Source organism: Hypanus sabinus, chromosome 12, assembly GCF_030144855.1.
Source record: "Hypanus sabinus isolate sHypSab1 chromosome 12, sHypSab1.hap1, whole genome shotgun sequence".
Lineage (NCBI taxonomy): Eukaryota > Metazoa > Chordata > Chondrichthyes > Myliobatiformes > Dasyatidae > Hypanus > Hypanus sabinus.
The window spans coordinates 22,829,428-22,857,218 of NC_082717.1; the positions used below are offsets into that span (position 1 = coordinate 22,829,428).

The window sequence follows — 27,791 nt, forward strand, 5'->3', positions numbered from 1 at the left end:
CATGGCTGATCCACCATCTTATTTGTGTCACGAGAACAATTGGACCCACAAAGCCGAGAAAGTGAAGCACTGACAGGAAAAATGTTGGGATTGGTTGTTGGCAGCAGATTAGATTGAACATAACTCAGCCCTTTATAGATCCCAGTACCTACAGCAGCACAATTCATTGTGTCTGGGGGACTGTCTGTCAGAAACAAATTGGGCAATACCAACATTATTGATCGAGATTGCAGCGAGATACAACCTGAAGCTGCAACCTGTTTGATCAAAAAGGAATTGAGTACTCAAGGCAATTGGATCTTAATGAGGTGCTGTTTACTTATTGAAGACATATATTTTTCAAGTCATTCCTGAATAATACAATCCTACAACAGTTAAAGGTGATTAAGTGTATGTTAATTGCATATTAATGAGATACAAACTACTTACTGAGCACCTGTCTTTGCCCAAAATACATGGACTGCTTAATATGAACTATGTCACAGCATAATTAGCTGCGGCGGAAATGGCAAATAGTTAGCATTAATGACTAATTTAAATAATTACCCATTTTCAGGATGTCTAGCCTGGATCTCTTTAAAAAATATATTAAAAAAGCTGTAATTGACATCAATGTTCCCATTGATGGAGGGGGTCAAGACCCAAAGAACTCAGCTTTTAGATAGTTGGTAGGAGAGCCTAAAGTATTCATGAGGAAGTTGTTTGCATCTGGATTTAACTACCCAACAGTGTGATGGAGGCAGATTTTAATTAAGGAACTGAACTTCAAAGAAAAAAAAGTTACAAAGTTCTGCAGAAAGAGCAGGGAATAAGACCAGCTATGTTGCTCTTGAAGGGATGTGATATAAACCCAATAGCAAGTGGCTTCCCTCAGTGCTATTATCATTCTGTGGTTCATTCTATGAAATAGAACTATATTAAAATGGTTTTGTGCCAAAGCAGTGATAACAAAGAGGAAACATCCAAGTTCCTGCTGTCACTGTATAGCGACTGGGTTGTGTTTTATTTTTATTTGCTGGATTTTGATTGTCTTTTAGCTGACTTTATTTTGAATGGATATTATGCAAAAAACTATTAGAGTAATAGAACAGAAACAGGCTCTATGGCCCAGCTAGTTCATGCTGAAACATTAGTTTGCCTCATTCCATTGACCTGCACCCAGAAGATACTGTAGCTCTCCATACCCCTCTCATCCATGTACCTATCGAAATTTCTCTTATATTGAAATTGACCCTACGACCACCACTTGTCCAATAGTTCATTCCACATGCTCACCACCCTCTGAGTGAAGAAATTCCCCTTCATACTCCCCTTAAACATCCCACCTTTCACCCTTAACCCATGACCTCTGGTTGTAGTCCCACCCAACCTCAGTGGAAAAAGTCTACTTGCCATTACTCTATCTGTACCCTTCATAATTTTGTATACCTCTATCAAATCTTCCCTCATTTTTCTACATTCTAGAGTCAAGTCAAGTCACTTTTTATTGTCATTTCGACCATAAACTGCTGATACAGTACACAGTAAAAACAAAACAACATTCCTCCAGGACCCTGGTGCTACGTGAAACAACACAAAACTACACTAGACTATGTGAGACAGCTCAAGGCTACACTAGACTACGTAAAACAACACAAAAACTACGCTAGATTACAGACCTACACAGGACTACATAAAGTGCACAAAACAGTGCAGGGCAGTACAACAATCAATCAATCAATCAATAAATAAATAAATAATAGACAAGACAGTAAGCACAGTAGAGGATAAATTTCAATATAATAATAAATGATGTGGATATTGAGAAGTCTGATGGCTTGGGGGAAGAAGCTGTTGCACAGTCTGGTCGTGAGAGCCCGAATGCTTTGATACCTTTTGCCAGATAGCAGGAGGGAGAAGAGTTTGTATGAGGGGTGTGTGTGGTCCTTCACAATGCTGTTAGCTTTGCGGGTGCAGTGTGTGGTGTAAATGTCTGTAATGGCGGGAAGAGAAACCCCGATGATCTTCTCAGCTGACCTCACTATCCACTGCAGGGTCTTGCGAACCGAGATGGTGCAATTCCTGAACCGGGCAGTGAAGCAGCTACTCAGGATGCTCTCAATACATTCTCTATAGAATGTGGTGAGGATTGGGGCGGGGGGGGGGGCGCGGTGGTGGAAGGAAGTCCTAACCTATTCAATCTTTCCCTATACTGTCAACTCAAGTCTTCAAGTCCGGGCAACATCCTTGTAAAATTTCTCTATACTCTTTCAATCCTATTTACATCTTTTCTGTTAGGTAGGTGACCAAAACTGGACATATTATTCCAAATTAGGCCTCTCCGATGTTTTATACAATTTTAGCATACCATCCAACTCCTGTACTCAATTCATTGATTGAAGGCCAAAGTGTCAAAAGCTTTCTTTATAATTCAAGGAATTATGCATCTGTATTCCCAGATCTCTCTGTTCTACTGCATTCCTCAGCATCTTACTGCTCACTGTGTAAGCCCTCGGCTGGTTGGTCCTCCCAAAGTGCAACTCCTCACACTTATCTGTATTAAAATCCAGCTGCCTTTTTCCAGCCCAATTTTCCAGATCCTGCTGCAAGGTTTGATAATTTTTTCACTGTCCACTACTTCCCCAATCTTGGAGTCATCCACAGATTTGCTGATCCAGTTTACCCACGTTATCATGCAGATCATTGATTTAGATGACAACAACAGACCCAGCACCCGATCCCTGTGGCACACCATTAGTCACAGACCTCCAGTCAGAGAGGCAATTATCTGCTACCACACTCTGGCTTCTTTTGTGAACCCAAAGTCTAATGCAATTTACTATCTCATCTTGAATACTAAGCAACTGAACCTTCTTGACCAATCTCCATCCGGGACCTTGTCAAAGGCCTTGATAAAGTCCATCCACTGCCTTGCCCTAATCAAATTTTCTGGTAACTTACTCAAGAAACTCTGAGATTGTTTAGACACAACTTACCATGCACAGAGCCATGTTGACTATCCCTAATCAGTTCCTGTCTATCCAAATACTAATATGTCTGATCCCTTAGAATACCTTCCAATAACTTTTTTACTACTGATGTCAGACTCTCTGGCCTATAATTTCCTGGCTTATTTTTAGAGCCTTTCTTAAACAACGGAACAACTTTAGCTATCCTCCAATCTTCCGGCACCTCACCCGTGGCTGAAAATATTTTAAGTATCTCTGCAAGGGCCCCTGTAAATTCTGCACTAGCCTCCGACAGTGTCTGAGGGAACACATCGTCAGGCCCTGGGAATTTATCCACTCTAATTTGCCTCAAGACATCAAACATCTCCTCCTCTGTAATTTGTATGGGGTCCATGACCTCATTGCTGCATTTCCTCACATCTACAGACTCTGTGTCCATCTCCTGCATAACTACAGATGCAAAAAAAAAAATTCGTTTAAGATCTCCCCATCTCTTTTGGGTCTATGCATAGATTACCACTCTGCTCTTCCAATGAACCAAATTTATCCATTGCTATCCTTTTGCTCTTAATATATCTGTAGAAGCCCTTACAATTCTCCTTCACCTTGTCTGTTAGAGAAAAATAATGCCTTCTTTTAGCCCTCCCTATTTCCTTCTTAATTGTTCTCTTACACTTTTCATCCTCCTCGAGGACCTCTTGTTCCTGCCTATCTACATTTTTTACACACCTCCTTTATTTTAACCAAGGCCTCAATATCTCTCAAAAACTATGCTTCCCTAAACTTGTTATCTGTGCCTTTTATTCTGACAGGTGTTTTTTTTTAATACAAACTCTTTTTTCTGAAAAGTTTCACTTTTGAAGGCTTCCCACTTACCAAGTACACCTTTGCCAAAAAAAAAGCAATCCCTCTCCACACTTGCTAGATCCTTTCTGATACCATAAAAATCGGCCTTTCTTCAATTTAGAATCTCAACCTGAGGATCATAATAGCATTATGATCACTAGATGCAAAGTGTTCTCCTACACAAACTTCTGTCTCCTGCCCTGCCTCATTCCCTAATCTAGTTTTTCCACTCTCTCTATCTGGGATTTGTATATAATGATTAATGAATCTTTCCTGAACACGTGACAAACTCTTTCCGATCCAGCCCTTTTACAGGATGGGAGTCCCAGTCAATATGTGGAAAGTTAAAATCACAGCCTTATATTTCTTGCAACAGTCTCTGATCTCTCTGCAAGTCTGTTCCTCTAAATTCTGTGGACTGTTGAGTAGTCTATAACGTAAACCCATTAATGTGGTCATACCTTTTTAATTCCTCTGGTCTACCCATAAAACATCACTAGAGAAGGTCTCAGTCAGTCCTGACTAAGCACTGTTACGACATTTTCAGCTCACAAGTGGGCCTTTTAGCCCCTAGTGTCTCTGCCTACCGTGATACCAATTTAAGTTACAGGCTGCTACTGTCATCCACACAGTGACAGTAGGAACCTGTACTGTTTGTTGCTGCACTTCTGTCACTGACAACACCACTTTGGCATTCTAGCACAAATAATTTTCTTTCACAGAATGATAACAGCATGGAGGAAAGCCACTGGTCTGTTATTTGTATGCTGCTTCTCTCCAAGAGCATTGTAGCTGGTCTTACTCTCTGCCCTTTCGAAAGAGCCATACAACCTTTTTTTCTTTGAAATTTTAAAACGGTGCTCTCTGGTACTTGACATTGCTTCCCTGACCAAAATTCTGACTATCTGCCCTATCTGTGCCTCAATTGCTTTATACTCGAACTTTGACCAGATTAATTTCTATCTTTTGTCACTGCTTCATCTGTTGTAATTGACTTCTTGCAGATGGAGTGGAAGCCATATCAGATGGGGCCAGCCGTTCAGACTGAGACATGTTACAACTGGAAACTACTTAAGTCTCATTGATGACAAAGGTCTTCTTCTGATGGGCAAGGAGAAAGCTGATGTAAAAAGCACAGCTTTTTGTTTCAGACCATCCAAGGTATGTTCGAGTAGTTAATGCAGAATATCGAGCACAGAACTGTACAGCGCATTTTTGATCCACTATGCCTGTGCCTAGCTAGATGCCAATTTAAACCAATACCATCTGCTTGCATATGGTCTGGTCTGTATTCTCCCATTCCTTGTCTCCTTGTCTGTCCACGTGCCTGTCGATATGACTCTTAAATATTTCTATTGTTTTATTTCCCCTCGCAAGGCATTCCAGGCACCTATCACTCCCTGTGTAAGAAAAACTTGCTTTGTAAATTGCCTTTAAACTTTCACCCCCTTACCTTAGAAATACATCCTCTGGTACGTGATGTTGGCACCTTGACAAAATCTCACTTTCTACCCTATCCATGTCTGAGTTGCTTTGTGCTCGAACAAAGGGATTTGGGAGTCCTTGTGCAGGATACCCTATAGTTTAACCTCCAGGTTGGGTCAGTGGTGAAGAAGGCGAATGCAATGTTGGCATTCATTTCTAGAAGTATAGAATATAAGAGCAGGGATGTGATGTTGAGGCTCTATAAGGCACTTGTGAGATCACACTTGGAGTACTGTGTGCAGTTTTGGGCTCCTTATTTTAGAAAGGATATAGTTACATTGGGAGGGTTCAGTGAAGATTCGCAAGAATGATTCCAGGAATGAAAGGGTTACCGTATGAGGAACGTCTGGAAGCTCTTGGGTTGTATTCCCTGGAGTTCAGGACCATGAGGGGGAATCTCATAGAAACATTCCAAATGTTAAAAGGCCTGAACAGATTAGATATGGCAAAGTTATTTCCCATGGTAGGGGATTCTAGGACAAGAGGGCACAACTTCAGGATTGAAGGACGTCCATTTAGAACAGAGATGTGGAGAAATTACTTTAGTCAGAGGGTGGCAAATCTGTGGAATTTGTTGCCATGAGTGGCTGTGGAGGCCAAGTCATTGGTTGCATTTAAGGCAGAGACAGATAGGTTCTTGATTAGCCAGGGCACCAAAGGATAAGGGGAGGAAGCAGGGGAGTGGGGGTGACTAGAAGAATTGGATCAACCCATGATTGAATGGCAGAGCAGGCTACTTCTGCTTCTACTTCTGGCCTACTTCTGCTCCTCTATCATGGTCATATGGTCTAACTTTGATCAGATTAATGTCATCATCTAGCTTTTGACACTGTTTTTTGTGTTCACGCCAGAATCCAGAACAATGTGCTTAAAAGCTTTGACAGACAACTTGAGCCGACACTTAAGGACTTGTTCTTTAAAAAAAGTTGTCCACAAAGAAGGTGATAACAGTATAGATTGGACTGATCAGTCAGTAGTTGAAGCAGATACCATTTTAAAAAAAAGACAAATTTGAGATCACAAACAAGAGAAAATCTGCAGACGCTGTAGATCCGAGCAACACATACAAACTGCTGGAGGAACTCAGCAGACCAGTCAGCATCTATGGGAAAAAGCACAGTTGACATTTCAGGCCGAAATCCTTCGGCAGGACTAGAGGGAAGAAAGCTGAAGAGTAGATTTGAAAGGTGGTGGGGAGGGGAGAGAGAAACACCAAGTGATAGGTGAAACTTGAAGGGGGAGGGATGAAGCTAAGAACTAAGAAGTTGATTGGTGAAAGAGATAGAAGGCCATGGAAGAAAGAAAAAAGGGGAGGGGGGGAAGCACCAGAAGGAGGTGGTGGGCGGGCAAGGTGATAACATGAGAGAGGGAAAAGGAGATGGGAAATGGTGAAGGTGGCCTCCTCTACTGTTGTGATAAGGCCACACTTAGTTTGGAGGATCAATATCTTATATTCCGCTTGGGTAGCCTCCAACCTGATGGAATGAACATTGGTTTCTCAAACTTCCAGTCATTCCTCTCCCCCACCACCGTTTCCCATCCCCTTTTCCCTCTCTCATGTTATCTCCTTTCTCGCCCCATCACCTCCCTCTGGTGCTCCTCCCCCGCCACCTCCCAGTCCCGATTTCTTTCTTCCATGATCTTCTGTCTCTTTCACCAATCAACTTCCTAGCGCTTTGGTTCATCTCTCCCCCTCCAGGTTTCACCTGTTGCCTGGCGTTTCTCTCTCCCCTCCCCTCAACTTTCAAATCTACTCCTCGTTTTTTTTTTTCTCCAGTTCTGCCAAAGGGTTTCAGCTGGAAACGTGGGCTGCGTTTTTTCCCATAGGTGCTGCTCCTTGCCTGCTGAGTTCCTCCAAAATTTTGTGTGTATTGCACAAGTTTGAGGTTGTGGATTTATATCAAGAAGAAATTATTAATATTAGTTATGAAATTTATTTTAGTTATAATATAAGCTACATTACATAACCTGTTGAATGTGACTGCTACTGATCATTGGAAAGGAAAAAGAATTAGAATCATTTAACCAGTGGTTACATTTTACACTGCTATAAAATGTGATAATTCCCAAATTATGCCTTGCTTGCATACTGGAATTGTGCTGGGAGTTGGAACTCCTAACTAGTTTATTGTTTTAAATAGCAAGACTAAAACTTTTTACATCAAAGATGATTCAGCGCACAGTTTCTACTTCAACATACGTGTTTGTCTGAAGTTTAAATAAACCAAACAGCTTTTTGGTGGATATTATTCTTGCTTCGAATTAGGGATTACATATAATTGTTAGTCAGTGGCACAACTGAGTTCATGTTGGTGAATTAATGTGTCTATTTGGAGCACCTCACTTCCTATTACGTCTGTCTTGGATTCTTTTCAAGTGGTTTATAATAAGATCCATCTAGTGTGGGCGTTCTTCAAGGCAAGCCTCAACTGATAGGTTGGACATTAAAGGTTTTATTTTAAACACAGATGCCCCCTCCCACCCACATGCTGACATACGCAGATGCTTTTCAATTTGTTACTCACTTTTTATTATTAAAGCTGAATGCTGTTGTGAATGCATTGCTTAATTAGCCTATATGGCGATCTGCATCGAATCTCAGCTCTTGATGGTACTCTACATAGAAAGGTTCTGTGAAATATTAAGGCTCAAGAACTGAAAGAGGACATTGGCAATTGACATCAAAATGGTATTGATTTATATAGTAAACAAAGGATATTGGTTAATGATGAGTTGTAAAATTTAACTTCTGTTTTGCTAATGATGGATCAAAGCTCATCTGTTTCTCATTATCAACATAAACACAAGGTATAACAAAGGAAAAGTACCTATTATCAGCATAAACACAAGGTATAACAAAGGAAAAGTTACCTATTCATAGCAATGAATAGGTAACACCATGCTTAAGCTTGTTAGAAGTTTGACTCAGGAAGTACCTGATGATTAAAAAAAAATGTATAAATATTTTTGAAAATGTCTCCCATGCAATAGTTTACCATTGTTGTTCAGATATAGAATAGAGATAATGGAAAAGTGCGCATATTAGGAGAATTTGACTGCTGGGGTATCGATTGGTGCATGTTTGTTGCTCAGGGTGATGTGAAAGATGATCGTTCTTCCAGATTTGCCAATGTCACAAGAAAAGGAGACATTGTATGCAGTACAGAGGGAAGTGTTAAACAAAACAGAACTATTAATAGATTGTGTAAGTTGGGAAACAGAATGGCAAGTGCATGAGTTTTATGCCTAAAAGGTGAGCAGCAGAAAAAGTCTAAAGAGATTTTATGGTTCATGAACATAAATGATTGAAATGTCATCTTCTTGGAAGTCCATTGGGAATAATGATGACGTCAGTGATGCCTCTGATGAAAGTGCTACGGAGGGCTGAGAGTTCTGGCTCGGAGACACTGATCATGAAGGCTCAACTTCGATGGATTGGATATGTGGTCCGGGTGGAAGACAACCACTTTCCAAAGATGGTATTCTTTTCTGAGCTGGCACATGGCACCAGAAGCAGGGAGGCCCCACAAAGTGCTATAAAGACTGTGTGAAAACATCCTTGAAGTCCTGCAATATCCTTGTGATTGTTTGAGAGGCCTTGGCCAAAGACTGCAATGCCTGGCACCTGGCAGTCTACAAAGGCACCAGCACATTCGAAGGGCAGCAGCTGAAGGACCTCGATCAAAAGCGCCTGGGCCACAAGGAGAGACGACCCGACCCTTCAATGGCCATACCCTGCCCAACCTGTGAAAATTACTTAGAAAGCATTTACAAGAAATTTACAAGTATTTACAAAAAATTACAAGAAACACAGAAAGCATTTGAAGGACATATGAAAATTTGGCATAAAGGGCTAGACCATAAGACCATTAGATGCTCATGGAGTCTGCTCTACCATTCCGTCATGGCTGATTTATTTTCCCTCTCAACCCCATTCTCCTGCATTCTCCCCATAACCTTTGTTACTCTTATTAATCAAGAACCTACCAACCTTCAGTTTAAATACACTCAATGGCTTGGCCTCCTCAATGACTATCTGTGGCAATGAATTCAATAGATTCACCATCCTCCAGCTAAAGAAATTCTTTCTCAAATCTGTTCTGAAGGGATTTCCTTTGGTGCAGAGGTAGTGCCCTCTGGTCCTGGACTCTCCCCTGATTGGAAGCATCCCCTGCATGTCCAGTCTATGCAGGCCTTTTTATAGTAGAAGCAGAAGCCCTGTCACAGCTATACAAAGTGTTGGCTAGGTGAGATCCATGTACTGTAATCAACTCAGGCCAAGATAATCAGGAATGAAGATATCTTGTTGATGCACCATCAATAACTCACTCTGAGACGTAAAGGCGAGATATCGGCTTTTATTGACTGGAAGAAGGAACAAGCAGTGGTTGACCACCATACTACATCCTGGAGACAGAGAGGCCGGGCTCAGACCTCAATCGCCTTTATACAGGGATCTGCGGGAGGAGCCACAGGAGCAGTCAGCAGGGGGCGTGTCCAGACAGGTATATGTAGTTCACCACACCTGTCCTTGGAGAGAGTGCTTTACAAATTTATCTGCATGTTACTTGGACTTCAGGAGCCCATATAAGGAGAAATTTCATAACTAGTATGTATTCTCTGACATTTAAAAGATTTAGGATAATTTGATTGAAGCTTTCAAGATTTTATGGGAAGCTTTAAGGGAATTTATTTCTGCTGGTTGTTGAACCAACAGAGTATGAAAATTAGGCTATGGTTAGCATAGTATGGACTAACCCAGAGTTCAAATCTTACCACAGTACCCGAGAAATTTAACTTCAATGAATTCTAAAATAGTGACCATGAACCTACAGTGCTGGTCTGCCGCAAAATCCCATCTGGTTGATCCCTACATAGTCTGAACTTCAAGTCCAGAGTAATGTCCTCAGAAATCACTTCACAGGCAGTTAGGAATAGGCAATAATAGTAGGATTTCACCTAATTAAGATCCCCATTGACTCAGCAAACGGTTTAATATTTGTTCTTGTTTCCTTTTTGTTGAGATATCTTGGCAACAGGCCCATGAACAGTTTCGATTCCTGTAAAGAATGGAAACATTTTCTCTTTATGCACTCATTGATTACAAGCTGAGAATACATTTAATATGAATGCCAGAATACCAATGCAAAAGGCCCTTGAGTTTGATTTTTTATTGTATTCTGATTACCAGTTTAGTGTAATCAGCACACAATTGCAAATGAACTGGTGCATTATTGCTTCTTGTGAAATTGTAGTATGTTTATAAAAATGTGCCATTTGTCAGTGTGGCTCATGAAATCCAATGCTCCCCCTTTACACATCAGTGCAGCACTGGTTATGTGCACTCTCTGTATTCAATAACTCATGGTCAGTTAAATTTTACCAAAGCTTTTCCTGAAAAATTACATGCAAGAAAGAATTTCTTATTATCTCAAAATGCTACTGATGTTAGCCAAGAACATTCCACGAACAACTGGAATTTCTTTAAAGGGTGGGGGTTCTGGTTGACGAAATGATGAAGGAACACATGCAAAATGCTGGAGGAACTCAACAGGCCAGGCAGCATCAATGAAAAAGAGTAAACAGTCAACATTTTGGGCTGAGACCCTTCATCGGGACTAGAGAAAAAATTTGAGAAGTGAGAGTAAGAAGGTGTAGGGTGAGGAGGAAGAAATACAAGGTGATAAGTGAAACCATAGATGCTGCCTGGCCTGCTGAGTTGCTTCAACGTTTTGTGTGTGTTGCTCGGATTTCCAGCATCTGCATATCTTGTTTGCGATGATGAGGGAAGATTGATGGAATATGCAGACCCTTCTCCGTTTCTTGTTTCCACTGCATTTAGAGCAGCTATTTGGGACTGTTCAAAAAATTCCCATTATACCTCCTTCTACATTTAATTCTGCACTACATTTTTAGTACAAAATTTGTTTCCATAATTACTGCAAATGTTAATTCTAACCTTTTTGCATATTTAATTCCCGGCTGAATTTCTTAAAGAATAAAACCCTCCAGATGACTTCCTTTTTAAATTAGGTTACTTATTTTGAATATCACAATGAATCATGATGGATGTGCTTTACCTGTTATTTTGCGATTTCTTTTTGTAAGCATTCTGCACTGCTGCTTTGGAATTCATCCTGTTGTATGTACACGACATATGGTGTAGCAAAATAGGTATATCGAGGAACTTTTCTGAAATTGGATCTATTTTGAAGAGGAGTTTAATAGAATCACGGAGTGTCACTGATCAATACTGTATGAACGCAGCTCCTTTGGCCCAATCACAATGACCATCCAGCTGACACCAATTTCCTGTGTTTGGCCCATATTCCTCCAAGCCCCTATCTTCCATGTACCTGTTTGAGTGCATGTGTCATTTCATCTTTCACTTAAAACACATAACAAAGGGTGGCTTTAAACTCCATTACCTTTTTGTTGCTGTTTAATACCTCACAGAATCATCCAATTGGTGTAATGGAGCCAAAAGAACAAGTGTTCTGCAGCTGCACAACACCCTGCTCTACCTCTGCACCCGTTCGTTTGCAAACAGTATTTGTGGGAGTAGCCAGGAAGTGCACAAGTCCTTCCTGCCTTTCGTCTTCCTCCTGTGGATCTATTGAAGCGAAGTACACTGCTGTGATGTTGATTAGGTTAAGTCATTAGGACTTGGATATCAATTGGGACTTAATTCTCAGATAGTTCAATAACCATAGTCATTGCTCCATTTGTTCATTTCTCTTTGTTGAAATACATCTTGAGGATAAAGCTGAGTTCACATTACTATCAAAGCCATTTTATTTTGCTGTGGCTGCTGTTTCCTAACATGTAATTGTTGGTCCAAACTTGCTGTTCTTGTAGCATTTTCATTTCTGATTGTGCAGTGCTCAGGAAACTGTCCCAACTAGCGAAGAGGACAGTGATCTATTAATTTCACAGGGTTTAAATAAAATTAAAAATACACTGCAAGTTGTATTCATTTCTGGATTCAATAGTTGTTTGAATTGTTGACTATACTTATGCCATCATGTGAGCGTGGTGGTATATGTGATTGGTAAATAAAATGTAATGGAGAAAGTGGTGGGAGATGACAAGCAGAGAGAGAGGAGGATCTGCTGGTATTACTAGAAATAGGTTAGAAAATTATCAACAACAGAAATGAAGCAGGAGTAAATCTTGGGCCATTCTCCCTTTCTATATGATCATGACTGATCTAATCTTGGTCAAGACACTACTTCTCTGCCTAGCCCTGTAACTCTCAATTCCCTTGTAATTCAAAACTTCTCTGCCCTTCTAGGCCTATAACATGCAATAATTCAGCCTCCACAACTCTGTGGGGCAGAGAATTTCAAACATTCCTAACCGCTGAGAGAAGATATTTCCATTTGCAATTTAGAATCCTTATCTTGAACTCAGGGGAGAAAGAAGTATGAAAGAATTGCAATTCTCAATATAAATTAAGCTGCTGGAAAGTTAATGATATTCATTGACCACTAACAATCATAAAAATTGTCTTTGTCCATTATTTTAAAGTTGTCTTTGTTCATTAATTTTAACCCATGGAAGTTATAATGAAATACAGAGGCCAGTTTTAACTTAAGGTATGGGTGAGTGAATAATTTCTATTATATGCAAAATATCGCATATGGACCTTTTAAATTTATTTATTCTCCAGATGTGGATACTGCTGGAAATGTTTGATCTCTAGTTGGTCCTAAAATGAGTTAATAATGCTTTGGTTGGTGTAGTTAGAGCAATTCCAGTATTTTTCTCAAGATATTTCACTCTGTTGACTTCTGTGACACTGTAATGTCATCTGTAAATTAGCCTTTTTTTTAACTGAAGAAATGTTTAAGAACAATGTGATTCATTTTCAGGAAAAACTGGATGCAGGAATACGAAAAGAAGTGGATGGCATGGGGTCTCCAGAGATAAAATATGGTGATTCTGTGTGCTTTATCCAGCATGTAGACACTGGATTATGGCTCACCTATCAGTCTGTAGATGCCAAGTCAGCTCGGATGGGAACGGCTCAACGTAAAGTAGGTTTTTTGACCTGGATTTACTAATATGGCTGAGTTTCTCACATTGCTCATAAGTTTGCCTTCATGAATATCATGGTCATTGAGATTGACTGCTCAAGCATGATGTCTCCTGGTGTTTGTTTAGAAAATTTAAAGAGAGGATGGAATCCTTTCACATACAATGTGCCTCAAGTTACCCCTGGAAGTAAACGTGTACTCTGTGATGTTATACTCTTTTCCTCATCAGCCATTTCACAGTGGGCGTCACAGTTAGTACTGGACTCATGTTGCTGTCTTGCTCTGGATTTGTGCTTGTGTGAGATGACAGAGAGTTTGTCTGAATTCAGAGGTGACACTCATTCAAAATGAGGATTGAATTCAAAAGAAGGGTGAAGGATGATAAGCACTATTTACCTTGTGCTTTTGACTATTTCAGGCCATAATGCATCACGAAGGTCATATGGATGATGGATTGACTCTCTCACGCTCTCAGCATGAGGAATCGAGGACTGCGCGTGTGATACGCAGCACTGTCTTTCTCTTCAACAGATTTATTAGGTATGATTTTGAGTTCCAGTTGAGGTTCTGTTAGATGTAGGATGGGTTCCTGGAGTCTTTGTAACTTTAGAGATTTCTCTGCATAGCTTTGAAAACACCAGCTCCTCTTTTTGTCTGGAGTCAGTACAAGATGTAGAAATGTACACTTTGTTGGAAGTTTGAAGGAGCTTCTACACCAGCAAGAAAGCTAACATTCATGAAACACACCATGCCTGATTTTCATGTATACAAGGATTGTACTTCATGGTGTTTAATGCCTTGGCTTGATGTTTATTCATGATTTAAAAAGACACCACTGATCTATTTATTTATTTGATCTTATGGTCTATATAAAATGTCTTGATTCCTTCATTAAAACAGCAGATAGCAAACTATATGAGCACATTAAGCACTTTTAAGCTAATCTACCATTGAACTTCAAAACTAGAATTAGATTTATTACCACTGACATTTGACACGAAATACGTTGTTTCGCAGTAGCAATACAGTACAAAGCTATAAAATTACTATAAATTAAAAATTAAACAAATAGTGTAGAAAAGGAACAATAAAGTAGCATTTATGAGTTCATGGACTATTCAGAAATCTGATGGTGGAGGGGAAGGAGTTGCTTCTGAATTGCTGAGAGCGTGTCTTCATGCTCCTATACTTCCTGTCTGATGGTAGTGATACGAAGAGGGCATGTCCTGGATGGTGTGTGTCCTTAGTGGTGGATTCCTCCTTCTTGAGGCACTTTCTCTTGAAGATATCCACAATGATGGGGAAAGTTGTGTCCATGTGGAGCTGGCTGAGTATTCAGTCTCCTGCGATCCTGTTCACTGGAATAATCAAGCCAGGTTATGATGTAATTGATATGGTGAATGCTCTTCACTGTCCATCTAAACAAATTTACAAAATCTTTGGTCACATACTGAATCTCCTCAAATTCCTAATGAAGTAGAGCCACTGGCATGCCTTCTTTGTTATTGCATCAATGTGTTGGGCCCGGCATAGATTCTCAGTGATGCTGATACACAGTAACATAAAGCGGCTCACCCTTTCCACCTTTGACCCCAATTTCCCCTTCGTGAAGTCCGCAATCAATTTCTTGATCTTGCTGCTGTTGAGTGTAAGGTTGTTGTGACACCACACAACCAGCTGATCTATCTCAGTTTGAGTCACCTCCTTGTTGCCATCTGAGATTCTATCCACATCCTCTGGCCAATTGGACTGATTAAAGTGTTGCTTGGCTCCTGAAAAGTGTATTAGGCAAAGGCATCCACTGTTATCAGGCATTGAGAGGCTTTTTGTGCAGCTTAATTTCTACAGAAAGATATCTCAGCATTTGAATAGCATTGCTGGGGCTAAGATCTGTCAAAAATAAGCAAAGGCTACTTTACACTCTCTACCATATTAACAATGTAATTTCATTCTTTATTTCTCACCATTCTCCAGTTATTTTAAAACAATATTCTGATATTAAAGCTACATCCCATACATAATCTGCTTGGTTAATCTTTATTCTGTGTTCGATGTTCCATGAGTCCTCGGTTACCGGGTGTGTCCACAAGCAAAAGGGATCACTGATTCACAAGTTAAGATACTTTTAGACGTTGTATTGATAAGAAATCTGTGGCATTTTCAGTGGCCTCGATGCTCTCAACAAACAAGGAAAGTCCACTGCTGTTGATTTACCCATTGAATCAGTCAGCCTGAGTCTGCAGGATCTGATTGGCTACTTTCAGCCACCTGATGAACATCTGGAACATGAAGAGAAACAGAACAGATTGCGAGCATTGAAGAACAGACAAAATCTCTTCCAGGAAGAGGTAAACAGTTAACCTTTGGAAAAACCTGAGCCCTCATTACCGTTCTGTGCCAAGGTATTTAGTCGGTGATTATACTAATGCATTACGCTTGAAAAACTGTATGTACAAAATGCAACTCACACCTGTAGCATTTTATTCTAAAACCTGTCTAACGTCAATCTGGTGATAAGACTGTCGCATGAGAAATAAATAAGTGCCAAGCAAATTTAATGGATAAATGGCAAGTAAAGAGAATCTGAGGATTTATCTTTATTCGTTCTCTTTCAGGGAATGATTAACCTTGTTCTTGAGTGCATTGATCGTCTCAACATGTATAGCAGTGCGGCCCATTTCACTGATGTCGCTGGAAAGGAAGCAGGAGAGTCCTGGAGAGCAATTCTAAACTCGCTCTATGAACTACTAGGTAAGATCTCTTAGTATTTTTCTTAATCTCTATTGATCTATTTCCTTCAGCAGATCACACTCAGGTATTTTAACACAGTAATTGACAGTGTTTCCCAATAACAATCAAGGTAAAGGATTTCTCTCAGACAAGTCTTAAGATATTTTGAAGGCTATCCTGGGTATTAAATGATTTTATTGTAAGGTGTCAGCTGGGCAATTAGTGAAAAGCACCATTATTGAATGCATGGGTTGTGAGATCCTTTAACTTTCTCTCGAAGGATAGGATTATTTATCCGTGCTCTGGAAGGAGAGTGTGATGTAATTAGCTGCTTGATGGTCTGATCACCAATGGACCCCAGGAGTGCGACTGGCGAAGATCTGACTCGATGGCCATTGGCATTTGAGAACCACACACTCTTGCAGTTCAAGCCACTGTCGATTTGCTGAGTGTACAAGGCTGACTAATGTGACGTTTCTGACTTGATAAGTGCACAGCAGAAGCCAGACGAGAAGCAGCCACTCTTCTGTGGACTCTGTCTGTGCCTCTCACTTCCTCAGTAAAGCAGCCAGCATAATGCAAGACCCCACCCAGCCCTGGACATTTTCTCTTTTCCCCTCTTCCATCCAGAAAAATATACAAAAACATGAAAGCAACACACACAATATGCTGATAGAACGTAGCAGGCCAGGCAGCATCTATAGGAAGAAGTGCTGTCGACTTTTCGGGCCGAGACCCTTTGTCAGTACTTCTCCCTATAGATGCTGCCTGGCCTGCTGCGTTCCACCAGCATTTTGTGTGTGTTGCTTGAATTTCCAGCATCTGCAAATTTCCTCGTGTTTGCAAAAACATGAAAGCATGCTTTCATTAGACTCAAGGGTGGCTTCTTATCAGTCTGTTATGACTACTAAATGGTTCCCTTGTGTGATGAGTTAAACTCTTGACCTCACCATCTATCTCGATAGGACTTTACCTTATTGTTTACCTGCATTGCACTTACTCTGTTGCTTTTACACTTTTCGCTGCATTCTGTTTCTCTTTTACCTTGTACTACCTCAACACACAGTGCAATGATCTGATCTGCATGAATAGTATGAAAGACAAGCTTTTCACCGTATCCCTGTACATGTGAGCACATTGGAATCATCAAATTCCAATTCTGACGGCCTGGATCTTCTCCCTGAGCACCACCGTTCCTTGGAGTGGAGACTGGATGAGGATTCAGCGCATAAACTAGTTCCCAGCTGATAGGTTCAGTATTGACCTTTTTGGCCACCACGAATGAGCTCTATACACAAATATTCAAATGACAACTGGAAGGACAATCATAAGCTGACAGCTAAATATGTGCTGCTCCGTGAGAGAAACTATTTTGACTTCAGAATCAGAATCAGGTTTATTATCACCGACACGTGTTGTGAAACTTGTTAACTTAGCAGCAGCAGTTCAATTCAATATATGAAAATATGGAAAGAAAAATCAATCAATCAGTCAATTACAGTAAGTATATATATATATATATATTTATATTGAGTAGAATAAAAACAGTGCAAAAACAGAAGTAATATATATTTTTTAAAAAGTGAGGCAGTGTTCATGGGTTCAGTGTCCACTTAGGAATCGGATGGCAGAGGGGAAGAAGCTGTTCCTGAATCGCTGAGTGTGTGCCTTCATGCTTCTGTACCTCCTACCTGATGGTAACAGTGAGAAGAGGGCATGACCTGAGTAGTGAAGGGGTCCTTAAAATTGCTCGTCACCTTTCTGAGGCACCACTCCTTGAAGATGTCTTGGATACTTTGGAGGCTAGTACAAAAGATGGATTTGCCTAATTTTACAACTTTCTCTGTCTTCTTTCGGTTCTGTGCGTTAGCACCGTCCCCCCACACCAGGCAATTATGCAGCCTGTCAGAATGCTTTCCACGGTGCACCTAGAGATATTTTCAAGTGTTCTAGGTGATAAACCTACTCTCTTCAGACTCTAATGAAGTATATCTGCTGGCTTGCCTTCTTTATAGTGGCATCTATATGTTGCATTCAGGTTAGGTCCTCAGAGATCTTGACACCCAGGAACTTAAGTTTGCTGACTCTCTCCACTTCTGATCCCTCTATGAAGATTAGTTTGTGTCCCACTGTCATACCCTTTCTGAAGTCCACAATCAGGTGTTTGGCTTGCTGACATTGAGTGCCAGGTTCTTGCTGCAACACCACTCCACTAGCTGGCATATCTCGCTCCTGTGTGCCCTCTCATCTCCACCTGAGATCCTACCAACAATGGTTATATCATCAGCAAATTTATAGATGGTACTTGAGCTATGCCTAGCCACAGTAATGGGTATGGAGAGAGTAGAGCAGTGAGCTAAGTACACACCCCTGTGGTGCACTAGTGTTGATCGTCAGCGAGGAGGAGATATTGTCACCAATCTGCACAGATTGTGGTAGGAAGTCGAGGATCCAATGACAGAGGGAGGTATAGAGGCCCAAGTTCTGTAACTTCACAATCAGGATTGTGGGAATGACAGTGTTAAATGCTGAGCCATAGTCAATGAACAGCATCCTGACGTAAGTGCTTGTATTGTCCAGGTGATCTAAGGCCGTGGGAAGAGCCATTGAGATTGCATCTGCTGTAACCCTCACAAGTACTCCTTTCCAACTGATAATCACAACAACATTGTGCTGGTTCTAAAACCTCTGTTATATCACATCTTCCCCTTTAATTTGGCTGAAAGCATTCAAGATAAGAAAACAAAAAATAGATACTGTACATATACTGTACCATCCCACATTAAAACTGAACAGTTACGCTAACAGTTCTCTATTTACAGATCAATCTATATTATGATTTATATGCTCGTTTCGAATAATGCTTGTTGTTGTATTTATTGGAAACAATACTAGTGGGTGGTGACATCTCATTTTGAGGTATGCCATTCTTCATTCTGTCAATTGCAAGGTAGTGGAAATTACAGTTTGAAATGGTGATCACATGCTCTGAAATCATGTTGTTCCTTCCTTTTTGCCTCTACGAATAACAGCAAAGCCAGAAACCATCAAACTTAGGTTTGTCCAAACATGGGTCTGCCCATTGATATCAGGTACTTGTGTTTGTATGTGATGTATTCCAGTTGTGCTATCAGAAGCTTGAATTGTCCTTTCTGCCCAGTGTGTGAGGGTGGATGGGGTGGAGTGTATACAAGTGACTGACATTCCTCCTCAGAACTTCTGCAAATCCAGCACCACAGTGAACTTGCTTCCGTTGCCCATTACAAATGACTTATTGGAGTGAAATTGTCACCTAAGATGAGGAAATGTTCATAGGGTCTCATTCTTTCCATTTGAACTATGCTTCCACAGTGAAAAAGATAAAGAGAAGATCCATGTACCTTCATCCATGGACGGGGGTGGTAGCTGAGTAAAGCTGCTGTGGATTCTTACAATGTTGTTAACATTCCTTCACAGTGACATCCTACTGCTTATCGGTGTCAAGCCACCCCACAGAGAAAGTTCTGGCAACACACACAAACGATGCTGGAGTAACTCAGCAGGACAGGCAGCATCTATGGAAATGAATAAACAGTCGACATTTTGGGCCGAGATCCTTATTCAGGACTGAGAAGGAAGGGGGGGGGGGGGGGAAGATGCCAGAATAAAAAGGTGGGGGAGGGGAAATAGGCTGGCTGGAATGTGATAGGTGAAGTCAGGTGGGTGGGAAAGGTCAAGGGCTGGAGAAGAAAAGGAAAAGGTCATGGTGTAATGAGTGAAATGGACAGTGAAGAAAACTTGTTGCTTGCAGCAGTATAGAACTATAGAAACATGGAAAGCCTGCAGCACCATACAAGCCCTTCAGCCCACAATGCTGTGCCGAACATGTACTTATTTTAGAAATTACCTAGGGTTACGCATGGCCTTCTATTTTCCTAACCTCCATGTACCTATCCAGGAGTCTCTTAAAAGACCCAGTCGTATCCGCCTCCCCTACCTTTGGTGGCAGCCCATTCCATGCACTCCTCACTCTCTGTGTGTAAAAAAAACAATAAAAAAATTTACCCCGACATCTCCTTTGTACCTATTTCCGAGCACCTTAAAACCCTCTTGTGCTAGCCGTTATCTGGACCAGGTGGAAAAATGGGCTGAAAAATAGCAGGTGGAATTGAATGTAGACAAGTACGATGTGTTGCACTTCAGTAGGACCAACCAGGGAAGATCTTACACAGTAGGGTACTGGGGAGTGTAGTAGAACAAAGGGATCTGGGAATAGAGGTCCATAATCCATTGAAAATGGTAGCATAGGTAGATAGGGTCGTAGAGAAAGCTTTTAGCACATTGACCTTCATAAATCAAAGTATTAAGTACAGGAGATAGGATGTTATATTGAAATTGTATTGGTCACTTACCTGCAGAAAAGATGTAAATGAAGTTGAAAGGGCGCAGAGAAAATTTACAAGGATGTTGCCGGGTTTGGAGGACCTGAGTTATATAGAAAGACTGAATAGATCAGGACTTTGTTTCTTGGAACATAGAAGATTAAGAGGAGGCATGATAGAAGTATACAGAATTATGATGGGTATAGATAGGGTAAATGCAAACAGGCTTTTTCCACTGAGGTTGAGTAGGACAAAAACTAGAGTCCATGGGTTAAGGATGAAAGGTGAAAAGTTTAAGGAGAACATGAGGGGAAACTTCATCACTTGGGGTTGTGAGAGTGTGGAATGAGCTGCCAGCGCAAGTGGTGCATGCGAGCTCGATGTCAACATTTAAGAGAAGTTTGGATAGGTACATGGGTGGTAGGATTATGGAGGACTATGGTCTTGGTGCAGGTCAATGGAAGTAGACAGTTTAAATGGTTTGGCATGGACTAGATGGACAAAAGACCTGTTTCTGTGCTGTACTTTTCCACGACTCTAAAACGTGGTTAACCTGCTGTCATGGCATTATTCAGTGTATTCAACCAGCAAGTAAAAGCAATGTTTGTAATTCAGCTGTTAAAAAATGCCCTGCGTAAGTAGCTATTTTTGTTTGATGTGTACAGGTCCTACTGGGAGCTTTGATAACAATAGATTCTCTGAGTCTTAAGTCCGTTTAATACACCCACTCACGCAATTGGTTTGACGCCATTCAGCCCCTCCCCTGACTTGCCAAAAGTCAGTGAAATTAAAGTCTTATGAATGTTTGCAACATTTAACTTTGAAACTTATTCAAAGTTTAAGAAGGTTACTAACTTCTACAAATCATTATTTTAAAAAATTAATAAAATAGAATCAGTTCAGTGTAGTGGTGAAAGAAGTTATCCAAACCTGTTTATACCTCCTTCCTAATGGTGGTAGCAAGAAGAGGGCGTGGCCTGGGTGGTGGAGGTCACTGATAATGGATGCTGCTTTCTTGTAAAAATGGTCAGGAGGGCTTTGCCTGTGATGGACTGGACTGTATTCTTCTACATCCTGTAGCCTTTTCCATCACAATTCATTGCCACAGGCAAATGTGGAGGCCAAGTCACTGGGTATGTTTAAGGCAGAGGTTAATAGGTTCTTATGTAGTCGAGGCATGAGGGGAGAAGGCAGGGGATTAGCCATGATGAAAGAGCGTAGCAGATCTATGGGCAAATGGCCTAATTTTGCTCCTATATCTTATGGTCTTACGGTTTCCCTGTCGTGCTATGATAGAACCAGTTAGGATACTATCCACTGTACAAAGATAGAAGTTTCTCAAAGGTATTGGTGAAGCACTGAATCTATACAGAGTTCTAAGAAAGCAAAGGTACTGTCACGCCTTCTTTGTAACGACACTTATGTGCCATCAAATTAGCTCAATTGCACGTGAGATGCAAATTTCTGAATCAAAATCGGCAGAAAGTTACGCTGCAATCCCGGATTCCCCATTGAACTGTCGGTATATTCATGGAGTATTCAAGCCGTTTTGACAAATGTCTGCCAAGCCTGATGTGTGTGAGAAGCCAATGTGATTATTATACATTACAAAAGATCTGACATTTATTATAAATATTATCACATTGATTTCCTATTTGCATGAGGATCATAAGCCAAGCTATTCACCAGTTGTCAGTAAGTGGTTATTATTTCGGAAGTTTGTGGACTCAGATCCAGTAAAAATAATGTTTTGCAATTCAAATTGCTTTGACCTTATTACAAGCATTCTTCAGCTCACTGAAAGGGAATTATTAAGAAATTAATGTTAACAGTTAGTGGATTTTTCAGTGTTACTCTTGTCCACTTTATATCTTGGGTTAAGGATTAGATGAATGAAAGTTCAACTGTAAAGAGGCAGTAATGGAAATACCCTTAACAACGCTAATGAGCAAAGGGATCTTGGGATCCAAGTTCATAGTTCCTTACAAGTGGCTATACAAGTTGATTTGGTGGTTAAGAAGGAATATGGCAGGCTTGCCTTCATTAGTTAAGACACTGAGTTCAAAAGTCAGGAAATTATGTTGCAGCTTTATAAAACTCTAGTCAGGCCACCACTGGAGTATTGGATGAAGTTCTGGTCGCCCCGTTATAGGAAGGGTGTCGAGGCTTTGGAGAGGGTGCAGAATAGGTTTACCACAATGCTGCTTGGATTAGAGGCTGTGTGTTAGAAGCAGAATTTGGACAAACTTGGGTTGTTTTCTCTGAAGTGGTAGAGGCTATGGGGAGATCTGATAGAGGTTCATAATATCACGAGAGGCATAGATCGAGTCGACAAAGAAAATGCTGGAGGAACTTAGCAAGTCAGGCAGCATCAATGGAAATGAATAAACGGTTGGGCCGAGACCCTTCATTGGGACTCAAGTAGCCTGACCTACTTAGTTTATCCAGCACTTTGCTCTGGATCTCTAGCATCTGCGTCTAGAGTAGACAGACAGTATTGTTTTCCATGGTTGAAGTGTTTATTACCAGAGGGCATGCATTTAATGTGAGAAGGTGTAATTTCAAAGCAGATGAGAGGAGCAAATTTTTTTACATAGAGAGTGGTCACTGTGAATTTTTTTACATATATTGTGCTGCCTGGTGTGGTGGTAGAAGCAGATACGTTAGAGACACTGTAAAGATATTTGTATAAGCACACGAATGTGAAGAAAATAGAAGGATATGGACATTGTGTAGGCAGATGGGGGTTGTTTCATTCACCATTTGATGACTAATTGGTTTGGCACAATGTTGTGGGCCAAAGGGCCTGTTTCTGTGCTGTACTTTCCTATCTTTTATGTTCCAAACTCTCATTAAGTGTGCTCCTGAACTAATTTAATATTAGTTCAGGAACACAGAACATTGCAGATATTCCCCAGTTTCTAAAGTGTCAGATTGTATTATACTGTCATCATGAAATAATTCAACATTATTACGTCATGATCATTATAAATGTAAGTTTATCCTTGATCTATTTTATATTGTATGTGAAATACCGCTTGTTGTCAATATTTTGTAGGCTAGTCTCCAAAATTCTACTGTGAAGGGGAGGTTAAGTGAAAATATATGGGAAAAGATGTTGCACATGGGCAGTTAATGAGGAGTATACTGTTTGATGTGTAACAGAGCATACATTTGTAACTAATTGTTAATTGTTTGGTTTTAGCTGCCCTGATCAGAGGAAATCGCAAAAACTGTGCCCAGTTTTCTGGTTCTTTGGACTGGCTGATTAGCAGACTGGAGAGATTAGAAGCCTCATCCGGTGCGTATGAATCCTTCACAATCTCAACATTATTTGACAGGTGATAAGCAGGTTATTTCACCATTCAGAAGTGTGCGTTACATTCAAAAGGTATTTTGAATAGCTTGCGCAATATTGAAAGCAACATCGCAGGCATTTCCAAAGATTGCATAATTTAACTGAGTATTCTGTTTAATTAATTTTCTGGGCTGAATTCTGTTTAGAGGTTTGGATTCTGAAACAGTTTTGTTTTGATAAGTTGCCAAAAGGTACTGGGAGCAGGTTTCATTTACCAGCTGCTGCTTTCATGCCTGAAATGCAAGCTGTCAACAGAAAGGTGCAAGCAACATACTCACCTCTATAATTCCCAACCTATCTGCTGAATTTCCAGAGGTGCCTATAAATAAGAAACAATCGAAGGAGTAATCCATTCAGCTCCTTGTGCATGCTGCATCATTCAATCAGATCAAATCTTATATTTACCTCACTTTACTGCACAAATCTTAGTTCTCTTGATTTCCTTCCCATCCACAAATCTGTCAGCCCCTCCCTTTTACATGCTCGGTGACTGAGCCCTCTTGAATGGAGAATTACAAAGGTGATGTCTCTCATCCAAGGCCTTAAATGGCCAGCCTCTTATTTTAACACTGATCCCGATGGAAAAGTGCCTCAGTATTAAGTTTGAGACTGTAATCTAGTTAGTGAATAAATTGTGGTTTGGAAAGGCAAATAGGATGTTTACTACAAGGGGTGTGGAATTGATAGGTAGTAGAATGTGGCTACTGCTGCACAGGGCTCAGATCTCATCTGAGTGCAGCATTCTACTTTGTCTCCTTATTTCAGGAAAGATATAATTGCCTTGGAGAAAAGTTTAAAGAAGGCTCGCTCAATTGAATCCAGGTATGAAGAGACTAATGAAGGAAAAATAAGCAGATTGCTGCCAAGCTCTCTGGAGCTCAGGAGATCTTATTGAAATATATAAGGGTCCCGGGAACTTGACAGGAAGCATGCGGTTTTTCGTAGTGGGGGACTCGAGAATTAGAGGGCACAGTGACAGGATAGGGGATTTAGGCAGGGAGGCAAAAGAATTTTTAAAGTTGTGAGCCTTTAGAATTCTTTACTCATTAAACATCTTAAATGCTGAGATTAATTCCCTGAAAGCATGAAAAATTATGGTTATAGAAAACAGGCAGGAAAGTGGAGTTGAGGCCAAGGACAGGATCAGCTTTGGTGAAGTAGGTTTTGAGGAAGCATGTTTATAGGGCCATGAAGCATGGAAATGGGCTCTATGGCCCACCGTGTCCACTCTGACCATTAAGGACCCATCTACGCTCATTCCATTTATCCTTTCCTTCTGGCATTCCTATCAAATCCATCCCCAACCCAGCTCTCATGCGGGCATCCCTGCACTGGGATTCACTTCCAGTGGCTAATTAAACTCACAAGGCAGCATGTCCTTGGGGTGTGGGAAGAAACCAGAACACCAGCGGGTAGCGTGTGGTCACGGAGAAAACATGGATTCAGACAGCACCCGAGGTTGTAATTGAACCCAGGCTTCTGAAGCTATGAGGTGAGAGTGTTAACCTTTGTGCTGGTCTGCTCCCTACACCTATTCCTATTTATGCAGTCATAGAACACTACAGCACAGAAACAGGCCCTTTGGCCCATCTAGTCTGCACCAAACTTGAATCTATCTTGCCCCTTTGATCTGCACCTGGACCCTCCATACCCCTCCCAACCATGAAGTGATCCAAATTTCTCTTAAATGTTGAAATTGAACCCGCATCCACCACTTCTGCTGGCAGTTCATTCCACACTCTCAACACCCTCTAGGTAAAGTTCCCCTCAAACATTTCACCTTTAACCGTTAACCAATGACCTCTTGTTACAGTCTCACTCAAACTCAGTGGAAAAAGCCTGCTTGCATTTTCCTATCTACCCCCTTCATAATTTTGTAGACCTCTATCAAATCTCCCCTCAACCTTCTATGCTGCTGGAAACAAAGTCCTACAGTATTCAACCTTTCCCTGTTCCTTAAGTCGCCAAATCCCGGCGACATCCGTATAAGTTTTCTCTACACTCTTTCAATTTTACTGATATCATTCCTGTGGGCTGTTCCAAATTAGGCCTCACCAATGTTTTATATAACTTCAACATAATTTCATAACTCCTATACTCAGTACTTTGAATTAAGAAGAAAAATGTGCCAAAAACTTTTTTTCACAATCCTGTCTACATGTGACAACACTTTCGAGGAATTATGGATCTGCATTCCCAAATTCCTCTGTTCTAGAACACTTCTCAGTGCCCTATTGCTCACCATGAAAGTTTTACCCTGGTTTGTCCTCCCAAAGTGCAGCACTTCACACTTGTCTGCATTAAATTCCATCTGACATTTTTCCAACTTCTCTAGATACAACTCTTCACATTTATGAGTAGCAGCTGTCCTCTGTTCTCCTAATCTTGGGGTCATCTGCAAATTCGCTGATTCAGTTACCATGTTATCATCCAGATCATTGGTATCGATGACAAATAACAATGGACCCAGCACCAAGTCATGTGGCACGCCACTAGTCACAAGCCTTCAATCACAGCTGTGATCATTTACTACCACTCACTGGCTTCTATGATGAAACCAATGTTTAATGTATCTTACTACCTCATTTTAAATGCCAAGTGACTGAACCTTTTTGACCAAACTCTCTCCCATGCAAGACCTTGACGAAAATCTTGCTAAAGTCCGTGTAGACAACGTTCACTGCCTTGCCGTCATCAGCTTTCCTGGTAACTTCCTTGAAAAAATTTACAGGATTGGTTAGACGCAATCCTGACCACACGCAAAGCCAAGTTCAAGTTTATGTTCCATTGTCATTCAACCATACACGTGAATCAGTCAAACCAAACAGCAAGGTGCAAGATACAGAGCCAACAGTTACACACAGCACACAACACATATAAAATTATGACAGCAAAAAAAAATACAGTTACAAACTAAACATTAAAGATGTTATAATATTGGCCAAGTCCCTGAGTGCCATGGCCTGTAGATTGATAGTGTATTGGATGTTGTCCTGGAGCCAGGTTTCTGTAAGAACAGCCCACAGCAGTTCCTCATACCACGTAGTACAGCCGCAGACAAAGGCATTCCGGCTTGAACACTGGAGGGCACACCGATGGGAGGGGCCAGCCTCCAACCCAGCGTGAAATCCAGCAGCACACGGCCAGCTGAGCAGAAACCTTCCTCAGCGGCTGCAACAGATGAGCTTGAGACATGAACTGGATTGTGCCATCGCCGAGGACGTGCAGCTCTCACGCTGTCAGTCTCGCCAATGAACCATTGAATCGGAATCACCGAATTCTACATTACCAATGTCCAACAGGGTCTTGTGACCACAAAAAAAGTCTCTCGCTGTCCATTAAATCACGCATCATCTGCGCGCACCATCACTCACTGCTTCTTCCCTGGGTGGCTGAAGTAGGCTGCAGCATAGTGCACAACAACTGCTATCCATCAACTCAGTAGTGGGGTAGATCTGAAGTACTTGGTTTTCTTAGTATTCACCAATGTCTAGTTATCATGGAAAACGCATAAAAGAAGACCAATCACACCATTATCTGGAGCTAGCGAGTCTTCTGTGTCCAAATGCACCACCACCTTACCAGAATAATCAGTCCCTATCTATGCAAATGCTTAGGTATTAAAGTTCCTTGGACTTATCTTCCAGTCAGGTTCCTTAGGCCTCGATCTTCCAATTGTCCATTTCTGATGTCAGGCTCACTAGCCTATGACTTCCTAACATTCTTAGAGCCTTTCCTAAGCAATATTAGCTATGCTCCAATCGTCTGAATGCTCACCCGTGGCTAAGGGCATTTTAACTGTCTCTGCTACGTCCCTTGTAATTTCTGTGCTACCTTTTCACAGGGTCTGAGGGAATACCTTGTCAGGCCCTGGGATTTATCAACTCTAATTTGCCACCAGACACCAAACATGTTCTCCTCTGTAATCTGTATATGGTCCATAACTTCACTGCTGCTTTGCCCCACTTCTATAGACTCTGCGGTAGGCTCCCAAATGAATATACATGCAAAAAATCTATTCAAG

The 27,791-nt window shown here is 41.0% G+C and overlaps 1 protein-coding gene across 1 annotated transcript in view; it reads left to right on the forward strand.

Moving 5' to 3' along the window:
* ryr2a (ryanodine receptor 2a (cardiac)) overlaps positions 1 to 27,791 on the forward strand; it is a 444,870-nt gene that overhangs the window by 21,231 nt on the left and 395,848 nt on the right. The window contains exons 3-8 of the mRNA XM_059985674.1: positions 4,799 to 4,955; positions 13,154 to 13,318; positions 13,737 to 13,858; positions 15,483 to 15,666; positions 15,934 to 16,069; positions 23,615 to 23,710. Of these exons, the coding sequence (XP_059841657.1) occupies positions 4,799 to 4,955; positions 13,154 to 13,318; positions 13,737 to 13,858; positions 15,483 to 15,666; positions 15,934 to 16,069; positions 23,615 to 23,710 (860 nt within the window). The remainder of the gene's footprint in view (positions 1 to 4,798; positions 4,956 to 13,153; positions 13,319 to 13,736; positions 13,859 to 15,482; positions 15,667 to 15,933; positions 16,070 to 23,614; positions 23,711 to 27,791) is intronic.